Source organism: Neodiprion fabricii, chromosome 2 (assembly GCF_021155785.1).
Source record: "Neodiprion fabricii isolate iyNeoFabr1 chromosome 2, iyNeoFabr1.1, whole genome shotgun sequence".
In the NCBI taxonomy this organism is placed as follows: Eukaryota; Metazoa; Arthropoda; class Insecta; order Hymenoptera; family Diprionidae; genus Neodiprion; species Neodiprion fabricii.
The window spans coordinates 30,254,843-30,269,236 of NC_060240.1; the positions used below are offsets into that span (position 1 = coordinate 30,254,843).

General features: G+C 44.5%; 1 protein-coding gene and 1 long non-coding RNA gene across 2 annotated transcripts in view; both read right to left on the reverse strand.

The window, feature by feature from the left end:
* Window positions 1–7,787, reverse strand: part of LOC124175105 (LIM domain transcription factor LMO4.1) — a 31,989-nt gene extending 24,202 nt beyond the window's left edge. The window contains exons 1-2 of the mRNA XM_046555004.1: window positions 7,539–7,787; window positions 5,015–5,223 (exon numbers count right to left, since the gene is read on the reverse strand). Of these exons, the coding sequence (XP_046410960.1) occupies window positions 5,015–5,223; window positions 7,539–7,679 (350 nt within the window). The 5' untranslated portion in view covers window positions 7,680–7,787. The remainder of the gene's footprint in view (window positions 1–5,014; window positions 5,224–7,538) is intronic.
* Window positions 7,788–7,821: 34 nt separating this feature from the next.
* The window catches only part of LOC124175106, a 160,092-nt gene continuing 153,519 nt past the window's right edge, over window positions 7,822–14,394 (reverse strand). Inside the window, exon 6 of the long non-coding RNA XR_006869099.1 lies at window positions 7,822–8,214. This is a non-coding gene — a long non-coding RNA (uncharacterized LOC124175106). The remainder of the gene's footprint in view (window positions 8,215–14,394) is intronic.

Below are 14,394 nucleotides of genomic sequence, written 5' to 3' on the forward strand. Positions count from 1 at the left end.
TAAAATAAAAAAAAAAAAGGAGAAAACAGTAGCGGCACATGATATATAAAGCTTTGACACGTGGCTGGCAATTATTCCCTGCCTCTGTTTCTTTGTGCATTTTGTACAGATATGAATGATATTTAATGCGTGTATACCATACATTCAGTTATTTCGTCGCGCCTCAGTAGCAGTCGCCCTTTGTTTTTAGCTAATTGAAAAATACTGCCAGAATTGCAAGCGGCACGAGCGGCGACAAGTTTTTATCGAAAGCGTAGACGAGTATTTATGTAGCGAAAACATATGCAGCCGTTGCATACAGGGTGCGCGGTGTGTTTCGAAGAAAAATAAAGAAACTAGAAAAGACTGAGAAAAGGAACAGAGTGTACGTAAGAGCCGGAGAAAATAATCGAGCGCAAGTTTGTCAAACAGGAAGGAAAAAGAAAAAAAGAAAAACAAAACCAAAAAAACCATATTAAAAAAATTGAATACAGCAAAGTAACAAAGGGGAAAAAAAAATTAAGAATTCGATTAACCTGCGTTTTTCCTCATTCGGCCAATTATTCTCACAGGCGCTGTTTTTACAGGACGACTCATTTTAATCGAAACTTCTTTTATTCCACACTAATTTACTACACACATATCTACCAATCTATATTCACCGCGGTTGTCGAAACGTAAAGTTAGTCAAATATTTCAACAGCAGCAGCAGCAGCACCACCACCACCACCATCATCAGAAGCTTCGTTAAATGGAGAGGAATTAATTCGTTTGACCGCGAGGGATGCAGCCGGCAATGGATTGACCGTGTTGGATTCGATTCGGATATAAATTAAGACCCGTGCTTTTCAGGGATGGTTTGACCACCGAAGCAGGACGAGGACGGGACAAACTGACCCGTGAATTAATCCGACTACATTTAAACGCTCGAATTTAATCTCTGCAGGTTTTATATATATACATATAGATACATGTGTTCATGTACGTGCACACGTACATGTATCTATATGCGTCCGTTTATCAAACGAATTCGCGCAGCGAGATTCCCGCACCTCTACTCCCCCCTTATATTCACCCGACGATATTTGGTCAGCATCGATCCGATCACGCAAAGGTTAAATCGAAAACAGATAAAGGGGTTGAAAGGAAAGCAATGTTTGCTTTTTATTATCAATTATTTTCAAAGTTTTTCATCGTCGTTTTTAATTTTTTGTTCAACAACGATGACGGACGTGTATAAAAGACTCGACGATTCTCTCAACCTAAACCACGAAACGAAGTGGATTTCGGGCAAAGCACAGCAACGACAATTACGCTTGCGCGAGATTCGTGGGGGGCCGGTAGGCGATTAGAAGGGGTGCGGGGGAGGGGTTGTAATTAACTTCTCCTCGCAAGATATTAAGAGATATCGGTCTACTCCGGGAGAGGAAACACGCGACCAACTTCAAAGGCACCCATAACGAAGTCCTTATCGTTCGTACACTGCCACCCACTACTCTCCAAAACCCTTGACGCATGTCCTCGGAAAAAAAAAAAAAAAAAAAAAAACGGTAACGCCGGAATAAGAAGAAGGTATTATCGAGATATGCGTGTGTATGTGAGTACGAAGTAGGCGCACGAAAGTTATCAGTCTTCGTCGAATTAACCGAGAAAAGCATTAGCCGCCGGTAAAATATCCTGCATATTCGATTTCTCTTTGGTTTTTTGATTCATCTAAATAATTGTAAAAAAGAGATAGAAGCGACTCCCTTCTTTTTCTAGGTGCGTATAAAACGATTTGCCAACTTCGTTTCGTTTTATTTTCATTCATTTTTTATATTTTTTTTCTTTTATTTTCTCCCGCTCTCTCGGCCATCCGATTCGCGATTTTTGTATTCGCTTGGCGGCCTCGCGATTCTTTGACGTCTTGTCAGGTCGGTCAGTCAAGCAAGACGAGGGAAGACTACCAATAGATATTCCTCGCCAAACAACCCCAATCGGGAACGTTTGTTACCCTCCGGTTTTACACGATCAACTACAGAATACGCCAATATACCGGGATACGCGTGAAAACGATATAACTTTGATGTCGATACACGCTTGCAAAAGCAACCTCTTTCATATCGACAATGTACGATAACTTTGAATAATGAATAATAATTTCAAATTAAATGGAAAACACGTTCCAAAAACAAGTTCGACGTTAAACACGACAAAAAAAAAAAAAAAAAAAAAAAAATGGAAGGCACGGGAATAAAAACGATGAGGTTAAATTCGGAATGAATAAGAAAATTTGTCACAGCGCGTATTAATAACGCGATGTCCTACTAATCTAAATATCGGCTAAACCACGTATAAAAAATATTATACGAAGTAATCCAAATCTTCGTTTGTATAAGATAAGAAATCTTATGATACTCCGAGAATACAACGAATTTGTGGTAACGTAGAATGGATTCTTCTGAACTGCAGGAATTTTTCACTGTAATACGGCAGTGAAACAAGCTTTTATAAAATTTATGCGATGCATGGTATTCGTAATAAAACATTGACGCGTCTTCATAAAATACTTATACTGTATCATATTGCCTTGCGTGGTCGGTTTCAAACAACAAATATGTGCATAATTGATGCTGATAACTGTAGTTTCTCCGCGCCACCTCGTTTACAGTAACATTAAGAAAAATACAAACAGCGACGTATTAAATACGCATGGGCGTCGTATAGCCGGGTAAAATTTGTGTCCTGCGACTAAAAGTACCCATTACGAAAAAGAAAGAGAAAAAGAAACGTTACGCGTGTGATTAGACTTGCACCGACACAACAATGAAAATGACAAACACAAACGCGCATAGGCAGACAACCAAGTATATGTATAACGTTATATGTAATGATACATGTAAAGAGAACGGAAACATCAAATGATTATAATACATTAGAAGAATGTTAAATCCGTATCCATACATAAAGCATTCATTGATATTCGTCAAGATTATTTCTGCAGAGATTTGAATTGGTCCCGAGTTAAGCGCATTGGAGGAGCAGCTCGCGTTCCACCGATTTCAACGATTCCCAAGCCGCCGATGATTCGAGGGGTGCGGGGTGTGCGCCGTATCAATATTTGACCACGACGCGCTAATGGCGCCGCGACGCCCGACAACCCCATCCCCCTCTATCTCTTACACACTGCAGGATAGGCGGTGGTTGAGTGTATTAGGAGATCTCGGCGTCGATATAATACGACGATGAGTGAATGCGTGTGCGTCTGCGTGAGCGTAAAATCCCAATACACCATCATCACCAGCGGTAGCAACAGCAGCAGCAGCAGAACGTACCTACAAGTCGAGGGATATGCTTCTCCGTATGCACGTACAGGGTTACTTACACGAACGCGTAAGGCACGCGTTTGTAACATGTACATATACATATATATATATATATAATACATATGTATATATGTACACACACGTGGGAAATGGAGATGCACACACATACGCATAACGAATACAGAGTCAACGACTGTCGTCGTTTCTTTTGAATTCAAGAAATGTTTCAATCAGTTTGATTGAAGGGCTGCGCTACGGCAAGAGGGTAAACTCGATTTACAGCCACGTAGGGGGTAACGTACCGAGGCGAGGGGCGACGAGGGGTTCAAGAGGAAGAGAAAGAGGAACGGTACGAGGACGACGCCGGTGGGTAGGCGGGAAGGGGGAAAGGGGGAAAGGGGGCATCAAGGGGTGCCACAATCACCGGGGATGCGTCCAATCACCCCTCCCACCCCTCCCACGTTCCTACGGTTTGGACCAAGTCCCGCCCACCCGCCGACTAGGAGCGGCCAATCAGTGCCCCGAGCTTTCCGCTGGATCGCTCAGATCCTGCGGAGCCGCGACAGCCGCGGGGAATCCCGGGGTAGGGTACGCGTCGGTTTGGCCTAGATGTGCAATCAGACCGTTTCCAGACCCCCGGAACCCCTGGAACACCCCCCACCCCCACCCCCCATGGTCGCCCACTCACCCACCCGCGCCGCCCTGGACGAATACCAAATTTCACCAATTTGCTAGGTACTTTGTTGAATCAACATGATTGTGCTTGACGTTTCCAGGGTGCGTCATTTGACTAGATGAATAGGTGGGCCCTATAACCGTACCGTACGTCCAGCCGAAGGAATGATTTTTGATTTTGTCCAAACGTACAGCGTTAGGCGCACAATTTTCGAAATTACAAATTATCGCATCACGTATACCGTGATTTTGATGGATGTCTCGCGGTTGTTTTTTGTTAGTTTTTTTTTTTTTTTTTTTTGTCTTGTTTCTCTCTTAAACTTGATTCTAGCAACGTAAGACCGCAAACACGTTTGGATCTTGCATGAATATTGGTAGAAATTTTGCGGTTGTCCCCGCGCAACCAAACCCACTCGACTCTAATTAGACGAGAATTTTTGGTAAAAAGTCCTACAGACGTGTGCGTGTATTTTGTGTATATATACATATTACATACATATGTGTTTATATGTATATATTATATACATATATATATATATACGTATATATATACACGTATAACACACGGGGTCGCTACTGATAATTGGCCCTTAGCGGAGTCTTAAAAAGGCCGCTAGTTAGGAGACAGACTGAACAGACAGACAGACAGTTGGACGAACGGACGAACAGAAAGAGAGGGAGAAACAGAGGGAGAGAGAGTGAGAGATAGAGATAAAAAGAGAGAAAGAGACCGACGTTCTGCGTCGATCTATTCCGGGCACGGCTAACTAAGTCAGCGTCTGTTTCTCATTAAATTAACGTCTTTGTGACCCCGAATACTCTAAATTTGGAGCAGTCCCGGGCAATTATCCTATAGGTGAATGTGACCGCGAGTAAGAATACGTAGTTTCGATCTCCCGCCCCGGTCCAGGATCAACGAATGTCAATCTCGTCACCCATGGTCCAGTAATTAAAAATCTTACTCAAGGTTGATCCCCCCCGCAGGCGATTTGCGGTTACATGAGTCGAATGACGATATCTACAATACGTATAAAATGAGTGGTGGACTCACTCACCGAGTGTAGTCATTCTTGCAGAGGATCATATTGCCCTTCGTGAAACAGCTGCGGCCGATCTCAGCCAACGCTGCACCGCAACAGGTACATTTTAGGCATCCGTTGTGCCAGTAACGGTCCAGAGCGAGCAGGAGCCACCGTTCCACTATGCGACCACCACACCCCGCACATTGCTGTATACTCGTCGGTCCTCCGGGACCTTCTTCTTGCTGTAAGGGTTGAAAGAAGAAGAAAACAAAAGAGTGAGTCAGAGATTTTCTGTCGGTACATGTGGGTTAGATGTGGTCGGGAGGCCAAGCCGACCCGGGAGACGAGGTCTCGAACGGGCCGAAACACGTTCGCGACGATTTCAAACACCATCAAACGACCGATTCGACGATAAGTAAATTGATGGAAACCGGCTCGAACGTGTCCCTGTAATATCGGTGGTTCGTTGGCAAAGAAGTAAACGCTCGAGTGAGATTGCAGGGTCTCTCTTACAGGCCGGGTGAAAAGAAAACAAAAAAAAAAATAAATAAATAAAAAAAAGGGAACGATCTCTAAAACCCTTTCGAACTACTTTCGGTTCGTCGGTGAATATAATTGGGTGGAATTGTTTCAGTCCGTGAGAACGGGGCGAGTTCGAGGTAAAGCACGAAGGTTCTCGGTCCTCGACAAAACTGATTGTGAGCGTGATCCACGCGAACCGCTCGGCTCGAGGTCCGTCGGATAGTTTCGCACACGATTCTCCGGTATAACGTGCGCACTCTGTCCGGCAGAGAGGAAACCGAAGTGTAGACGACATTGTCGAACGAAGGCAAGATGAAGGGCGAGAAGGGAAGGAAAAGGGAGGGGGGAGTAAGGGTCATTCGTTTTCCTGACGCACTTACAATTTTATCACCAGGAAAGCACTTCATGTGATTCATCCTCGTAGTGATGGCACTGATATGGTACTGGTTGTGAACTTCCATAGTGAATACGTATGTTCATGTATTCCAGGATCCTGTCCCGGCTAAAATACAAGCAACACTGAACCCTCACGAACACGATGCACTGTAAATTCTCTCTCCTACACAGCGAGCCAACGTTCACTGAGGTCCAATAAGGCCCTCGACGACGTTGAGAGTTGTTCAAATTGGACTTGCGAAAGGCCGGGTCCACCGAACACCGTTACCGCATGATCAAAAAAAAAAGCAACTCTCTATCTCAACTCGTGTAGTCTTTGCATAAAAAAAAAGTAAAATCGCTCGGTTTTATTCCGTCCAGAAACGCTTTTGCACTTCGCGTTGCAGAATATATCACAAGAGAAAACAACACCGGCAGCTTCCTCGGCCGCGTATCATCGCGTGCATTATAATCGGCGGTGGAACAAGACGAGGCAGTTGAAAGGAACCGAAGTAACACCACAAACTCTGCGTACCGCTACTCGGTAAACCACCGTTTCGAGTATAGACAGGTAATGCGATAGACCCCCACTTTTGCGAACAACCTGCCTCTTCGAAAGGCAGGCCCCAACTGACTGGTTGGAAAGCGAGTGCTTTGGGTCCGAATGCCCCCAGGGGCCTTTGGTGCCGAGGAGTGGGGGGGAAGGGGAATCGGAGCGGTGGGGGTTTCGTAAGAAGAGAGGTTAGGCTCTTTAGAAAGGGCCGAGAGTACGCACAACAGTCAGAAGGGGCACGGAAAGGGCCTCTGGTCCGGTGCCGTGGTAGGGATGAAACGGAAAAGGACCCAACCACCACCAACACCACCGCTGCCACTACAACCGTCACCACCACCCAGACTCTATTCAATTATTCCGCCATGGTTGCTACGACGCGCTACAGACGCTCTATGGTGGTCCCAGTTAAATGGGGATATTGTTAAGCGCTCAATGCCGGGCTGAGCAAGGGTCGCCTCTCGCTCTATAACTATATACACGGTGTAGCAATGCGCCCATGTGTACATAAGGGACGGACGACGCACAAACGTAGAAAACGATGAAAGAATTTTAGCTTCATTTGTTGAACGATCCCCCCTCTTCCCTTTCTACTTCCTCACCTCTCGTCCGCTCGCTCGCTCGCTTACTCTCAAGGAACGTTTTCCCTGCTACCGCATGATGCTCTGTACTTCGTTGCAGAGTCTCGACTAACGGATAGTGTGCCCAAGATTAGTGATACTTTGATCATCCTGAGTGGAGAACCCTGGTAGCTAACCGTCTGCAGCGCCGTCTGTGTACAAGTTCAACGTGAGAATATTCCGACCACGTATACACGCCGACGATTAAACTACGACCAATGGAGTTCATTTACGTCTTCGTTAGACGTTCTATTCATGATTTAAGCCGGTGCCACTTCGCGCTCCTACATAAACGAGTTGCAGACCGAAAGGTTTCCGAGACTTCGAAACCCTCGCAAATGGTAAATGAAAATCTACGCGCCAATTCTTTCGTCCGCGAACGCGTGTGAAGTAGTACGAACAAGCAAAGCCAATCAAAGAGTGCCCTGCTCTCGGCCTCTCATCGATTCGTAATTATCAACAAGTTACAAAAATCACCTCGAAGACTCACCTTCAGCGTGCAGTTGTTGTTATGGTTGACGGGCGCGTACGCGGGATGACCTGGATGATGAGGGTGAGGATGTCCGGGATGATGAGGGTGTTCCCCGATCATTCCACCTCCGGCACCGTGATGATGCCCGTTACTGGGCATTCCTTGACTACCGGTTAACGTCGTGTAAGGTACGCCGGGGTCCGTCGGTGCCCCGTGCGAAGGCGAGTGGGGGCTGGGAAGGTCCGGCGTCGTCGTGGGACCGCCGCCGCCGCCGCCGCCGCCGCCACCGCCACCTCCTCCTCCACCGCCCCCCGGCGTGTAGCCGTGGTGCGCGTTTCCGGGCCCCGGGTGATGGGGGCTGCTCGAGAGCGACTGGTGGTGCGGATAGGCTGCTGGATGACTCGGGTGACCGGGGTGACCTTGGTGACCGGGATGGCCAGGATGGTGGGGATTCATACCGGCCGTCAGGGCGCTAGCCAGCTTGACGAGTGTGAGGGTGGGCCGCGGAAGCCCACCGACTAAGTCTGTGCGAAAGTTTACACCGCGAGTCGAAAAGACTCGACGGACGATTGACACCGCTATGCAACTGGGTATATCTTACCCAGCTTCGTTCTCAGGCGAGAACTTTTGAGATTCGGTTTATACCCGAAGAAGCCCCCTCGTCAAAGGAGAGGTTCCCAGGCGATGTGTTTATCTGAAACAGAAACGACACATTTTTCGTCATACAGCGTATATTATTATTATCGTTTCACGGAGAGATATTGGTCGTCAGTTACACGATGTCGAACCATTGCACTTCTCGCGCATGGTCAGTTATATTTATGAAAAATATCAATGGTGTTTTCAATAATGCTGAATCTTCGTCGAACAGGATTCTCGATGAGTTTGCTGAATAATTAAAAACAAAAAAAAATCGATGATAATTTTACGACAGGTAATGACAATGGTTTCGAAGTACAAAATTTGAACCTCGATTACAAGGAACAAAAATTTCAATCTGAAATCGGATTTGTGCTAGTATTTTTATTTTTCTCTACCTTTCGCATCTGTGTAATGAAGTTGTTAGTCATGGTCTTCTGATAAGATAAGACGATAAGACGAATTTGTACAGTGCTACATTTGAAGATCTAAAAACTCCGAGGAAGAAATCGGCAGCTTAGGATGCAGTGGGTATTTTTTTCTTCTTCCACTTCCTTTACGGACCATTGCAATAAAAGTACGGCTTTACGAATTACCCCGAGGTAGTGCTTTGTTCCATAGTAACCCCCACCCCAGTTGCCACGGACTTCTTCTAATTAAGCATTCTATTGTTTTAATTATACCACCCTCTCTTTATTGTGCCAGCGTGCCAGTGCCGTGGCGGGAAGCATCCAATGGAAAATCTAATTTTGGTTAAATTGTTGTTGTTTAGGAAATAGGCCGTTACGTCGTAAGGCCGGGATAAAGTAAGGGCGGCCCGGGACGGGGGTTTAGTTGTCTTCTCTCCGACAGCCTAGCCGCGTGGGAAGGTGGGTGGGATAGGTAGGAAGGTAGGAAGGAAGGTAGGTAGGTAGGTAGGTAGGTATCAAGTAGGTACCCCGAAAACTCGACGAGCTCCGAAATCGACCCGAAATTAGTCCACGGCGCAAAACCGATACCTACGGATGTAAAACGAGGAAGACGAAAAAAAAAAAAAAAAGAAAAAAAAAAGAAGTAAATAAACCAAGGAAACGAGAACAGAAATGGTATTCTCCAAAACTTTTCAAGGCATAATCGCATGGCTGATAGATTATCGAGGTGGGCAAACTGCCCGTCGACCCGTGCACGAACAAAATGAATGTTTTTTCTTTTCCAAATCTGAAACCGATTGCCTGGCAAATTAAAGGGCGGGAAATTATCCCTTTGATCTCCGAACGCCTTGCAAGGTTTCGATTATTCCGAACGTTCGGCGGACCGTCGAAAATTGACGAGAGCCAAACCTAGTTTGCAGTTTGACCAAACTCGTGAGACTGTTAAAACTATTATACATACAGTAAACTTATCGCACGGGATACGTCTCTCTTCACACTTCTGCAGTAAAACAGATCAAACTGTGTCGAGCCGTGAGTAAGTGATACCGAAGGCCAATTGATTCTGGATCAACGATGAGAGATACTGATAGCACGTCGATGATGAAATCTTGATTGCATCGAGTTATAAACAGTCCGTTTATCTAATCACGAACGTCGGAATCTCGACTATTAAATTGTCTTCCCGCTGCTTACCAATTTACAATTAAGCTCGACGCCGCGATCGTGCCAAACCCAACTATATATACGTATAAATATATTCGCGTAGCAAATCACCCGTTCGTAGAGAATAAATGACATTGCTGTTAATTTCACGTGACAGAATGAGTCACCGTCCAATAATACATCTTCTTCGCGGACATTCGATCCGAGGTTAAAAACACGGATACGGTTGTTCTACCTGCGCGTACCGTTAATTATTTGGCAAAATTTCTTTCGAAGCCGGTTGTTGTCCGACCGTCCTTTTTCAGTTTTAGCTTCGTAGGCTCGTTTGGATTTGCATTTGAATGCGGCCAGTCACCCGTAATCTGTCGTTGCTGTTGCAAAATTACCTTCAGCGCTTGCTTTTGCCCACCGTCCGTAGAGGATTGCGATTTTTGGCTGTTACCTGTCGTTTCCGTAACCATTGGTTTGGCTTTTCTTACAGGTAAGCTGGGTTCTACCTGTATCGGGCTCAACGGGTGGTAAATAAGGCTCTCTGGAAGAAGGTACGTCCACACATTGAAAGGAGAGCGTACATGTGCGGCGTACCCCGGCAGTAGCCGCGTCCCTAAACCTAAAACTATTAAGTCACCGTACCTGGCATCTGCTGCACATCCAATTAAGCCCGAGGCGCTAATTGCTAATTTTATTGTTAATTGTTCATTACCCCCCGTCGGTTTTATTATCCATCCCAAGTAATTTTACAGTTTTGTTAGCTATTCTATATACCTACATGTCACTGTATACCGTATACGGCTATATGTATACACACGCACGCCTTGTAATCTACGACGCGCAGTTATAACCGAACTCCGTGCCCGAAGCAGATAAGCCTTCGAGGGGATTTTCACAATACCCCGCGGATCTAATTTCTGTCAAACTAACTACTTACAATTACCCGCGTAGTTGTATACGATGCACACCGAATATCGCATAAGGATATCGTTTTTTCCCATGCTTCGTTGATATTTCTCACTCATTTTTTGCTACTAATATACGTATTATTGTATTTCGGAAAAGGTACGAGAATATTTGGGGGCTGGACATAATTCCTATAATCATTTCTCATGCGTATACATATACATATATGTATATAATATATAATACCAATATACGGCGGTACAGTACATAGATACTTATATATGTGTATCTCGCTCCTTTTCAACGATTCCCCGAAACGATCCTAAGAAATACGCCTTTTAATTTGACTTCTAATAGCGGTGGAAGAGAAAGAAACACAAACATCAGCGTCGACTGGAGGGGAAGAAGAAGAGGGGCGAGGAGAAATCCCCAAGACGAAGTCGGGCGCCAGAGTCTCTCTAATTACTATAATCGTTTTTCGTAATAATTAGATTATTTTCGGGTCGCTCCACTTCAACCCCCTCCTCCACCCCGGGTTTGTTTCGTCGGTTATTATCCCTTGGGTTATCCCGTGACTTATTATTACCAGCTACACACACTGATCCTTATTATATTTTTTAATACGTGTCCTCCACTGCAGCCCACCTATATCCTTCTCTCCATTCGCTCTTCAACTCCGATCTTTGACCCTTTGTTCAATCTTCTTCTTCTTCTTCATTTTTTTTTTTCGTCTTCCTCTTCTTCTTCTTCTTCTTCGTTAAAAAGAGGAGAATAAGAAAAAAGCGATTTTCTAACCACCGCACGCATGTAAGCATGTGCCATTTAAGCAGTATTGAAAATTTCTCGGCAATAATATGGCGCGATATTCCCGTCATACGTTCATTACCCCATTACTCATACATCATTCTGCCCATATAAGCTATTAATTTATCAGCCAGCTGTTCATTTCGCACTTTCAATGCAAGCGCAAGCAGAGAAATTCTGCACATCTACCCCTGATGGGCGTGATGATCGCGTCTTAGGGTCTGGAGTCTAAATCCAGGTGGTTCTTGAAGTAACAAGCTGCCAGAATTGGATATTTATGGGGGCCAGGAAGGTCGAGTGGCTTGTATATATGTATATATATATATGTACAAATAAGCTGGAGCCCCGAAGAACCGTAGGCCGCGCCAAGACGAAACGATCACAGTTTGCAAATAACACTTTTACACTTTAAAGGGCTGCGATGTGTTATTGCTCGAGCCAATATAACGTTTCACCGAACAGCGCGTCGAGGAGCCGGACGCGGGTTGTTCACTTCCCCGTCAACACTCCTGCATGCATGTTGCGATAACGAAAAGAATTTAAAAAAAAAACAACAAAAAACACGTCAAAGAACAAAATTCAACGGTGATCGGGAAGCCTTGGACTCTTGCCCAAATTAGCTCCTAGAATTTGACCGAAAAAGTCAATCCGGTTACGGATGTATCGGTAATTTGTTAAACGATAAGTGTTTATTCGGATAAATCTAACAGTGATAACAGCAGTCAGTGAAATAGTTTGAACGAAACAAGCTATCAGCCGAGTATCTTTCGTTTCGTCCCGACCGTCGTGTTTGCGCCGACATTGAAGGTTGAGCCGAATCGTGCTCTTCGGGTCTTGTTCTAATCAGAAAAGTGAGAAAAACGAAAACAATAAGACGGAAGGGATGTACGATTACGCACACGTTTGCTTTGAGGGTGAAGGTAATACAAGGAGGAGAAACGGAGGTAGTGTCGAGGAGAGGAGGTTGATAGCAGCGATATGACGTCGTGAGCTATGTTTATAGTGACCATATATTAAATTCAATTATTCAGTCCGTTCGCATTAAGGGACCACCACACCGAGAGTATAATAACATTAATGCGTCAGAGATTTATACCACGGCGAGGATGAAATTTCATCGTGGTAAGAGCCCGTGCCTCCCTCGCCGACTGACTCGCGCTATCTCTCTCTCTCTCTCTCTCTCTCTCTATCAGCCCGTCTCCTTCCCTTCCGTTCTCTCTCTCTCTCTCTCTCACTCGAGGCTCGCGCAGGAAACAAGAGTTATGGGGGCCATACTGATATCCACTATAAAACCCCGACTCCTGCCGTGCTTAATTAAATTCGTATTAAGACCCTGAGTGTATTCTGATGTAGCGACGTATACGCATCGGTTGTATAACCGTAATATCAGAGATTATTCCTTCCCCTTCGTCCGCCGAATCCAGATACTATCCGCCTCCGCATTCGCGGGAAACAGGCGACAAGACGTGTTCGTACCTGGTCAAGATTCGTCCGTACTTCGTGCGAAGGCCTCCATATCGACCCGGTCGGAGAACCAGATTCAAAAATAAAACATTGCAAGTGTGCAAGTGAGTGCCCGAATGCATTTGTATACCTATATCACACTATCGTCGGATACGCGGCATACAGTGCACTTAGATTCATCCGTTATACGGTAAAAAATGTTGAAAGGAAAGTGTGCGGGATAAGAGAAATAAAGCAGCATAGTGGGATATTGTGAAACAGTATTTTTCAACATTCTTGAATTCGCGATCCCTTCGCGAGTAAAAATAATCTAGAGAACCCCCAGGTCCATAATAAAGTCATGTCAGTGATTTCAAAAACGACCTACTTAATTTTCAACTGTCAACATTAAAACTAAGAAAAGAAACAAGCTCCGATTAGAAAACGATTCGATTATTAACGTCTCAAAAAACACAACCGTGATTTCACGATTTATTCAAAAACAAACAGGCACAGCCTTGTCACTAAAACTGTTTTTTTTATTTTTTTTTTTTTTGATCAAATAACCAATTTTTCTGTACCGTAACAATAAAGATGTACAGTAGACAGGCAAAAGGAACTTATTACTGTTTCAGTTGCGCTTATACATGTACATGTATTTATTACAAGCTGTGTTTGTTTGTGAAACGTCCAAATACGTCGTATTATTATTTTGTATCATAGATATGTGCTGTATGTAAATTTGTTTGATTTCGGAGAAGTAAGTTGTGTTAATTTAATAACGCGAATATCTGATCCTGCCAACATAACATACCGTATACATTATACCTCGTGCGCTTCGTTACGCTAAAGAGAAATGGTACACGCTTCGGCCAACATTAATTACTTACCAAGTCGTGCAAATTTACAACTGTAGACAATGTGATTTCTCGTATGAAATTTTGTACACGATCGAAAGGTTTCGCTTTAAGAGAGAAATTTCACTCGATTCGAAGTGTAAGAATTTTAACAAGATCGTATTTTTCAATCCAGGTTTGCAAAAACCTGTCAATCGGTCCTTTCATATATTTAGATATTCCGCAGACGTTGGACAGGTTAAAACAGATGCCACTTGTACGTTATGCGTTAATCAATTTGGCAGTTGAGTACCTCCGACTTGATTAAAATTTTGTAATAAGAACTTGGCAGAGATGCTGCACACATCGCCCTGAAGCTAATCGCACAAACTGCATTGCCAACAAGTTAATTGCCTTTGGTACGAGCGGAGATTCATCTGGCACTCCTGGGTACTCTTATCGTACTACTTGCTCACACCTCAAGCCCGCGTGTTTCAGAATTTCATTGTCGATTCAGTTCACTTCGATATTCACAAATTCCAAAGGATAGAAGTTACAACGAAGGTATATCGAGCAAATCATCAATCACTGATCTAAAACCCCCGTAACGAGGATGACGACAACTCGGAGATTCAATGGTCGGCAAGTTCAATACCTGGTAGATACAGTTGTGCAGTTATG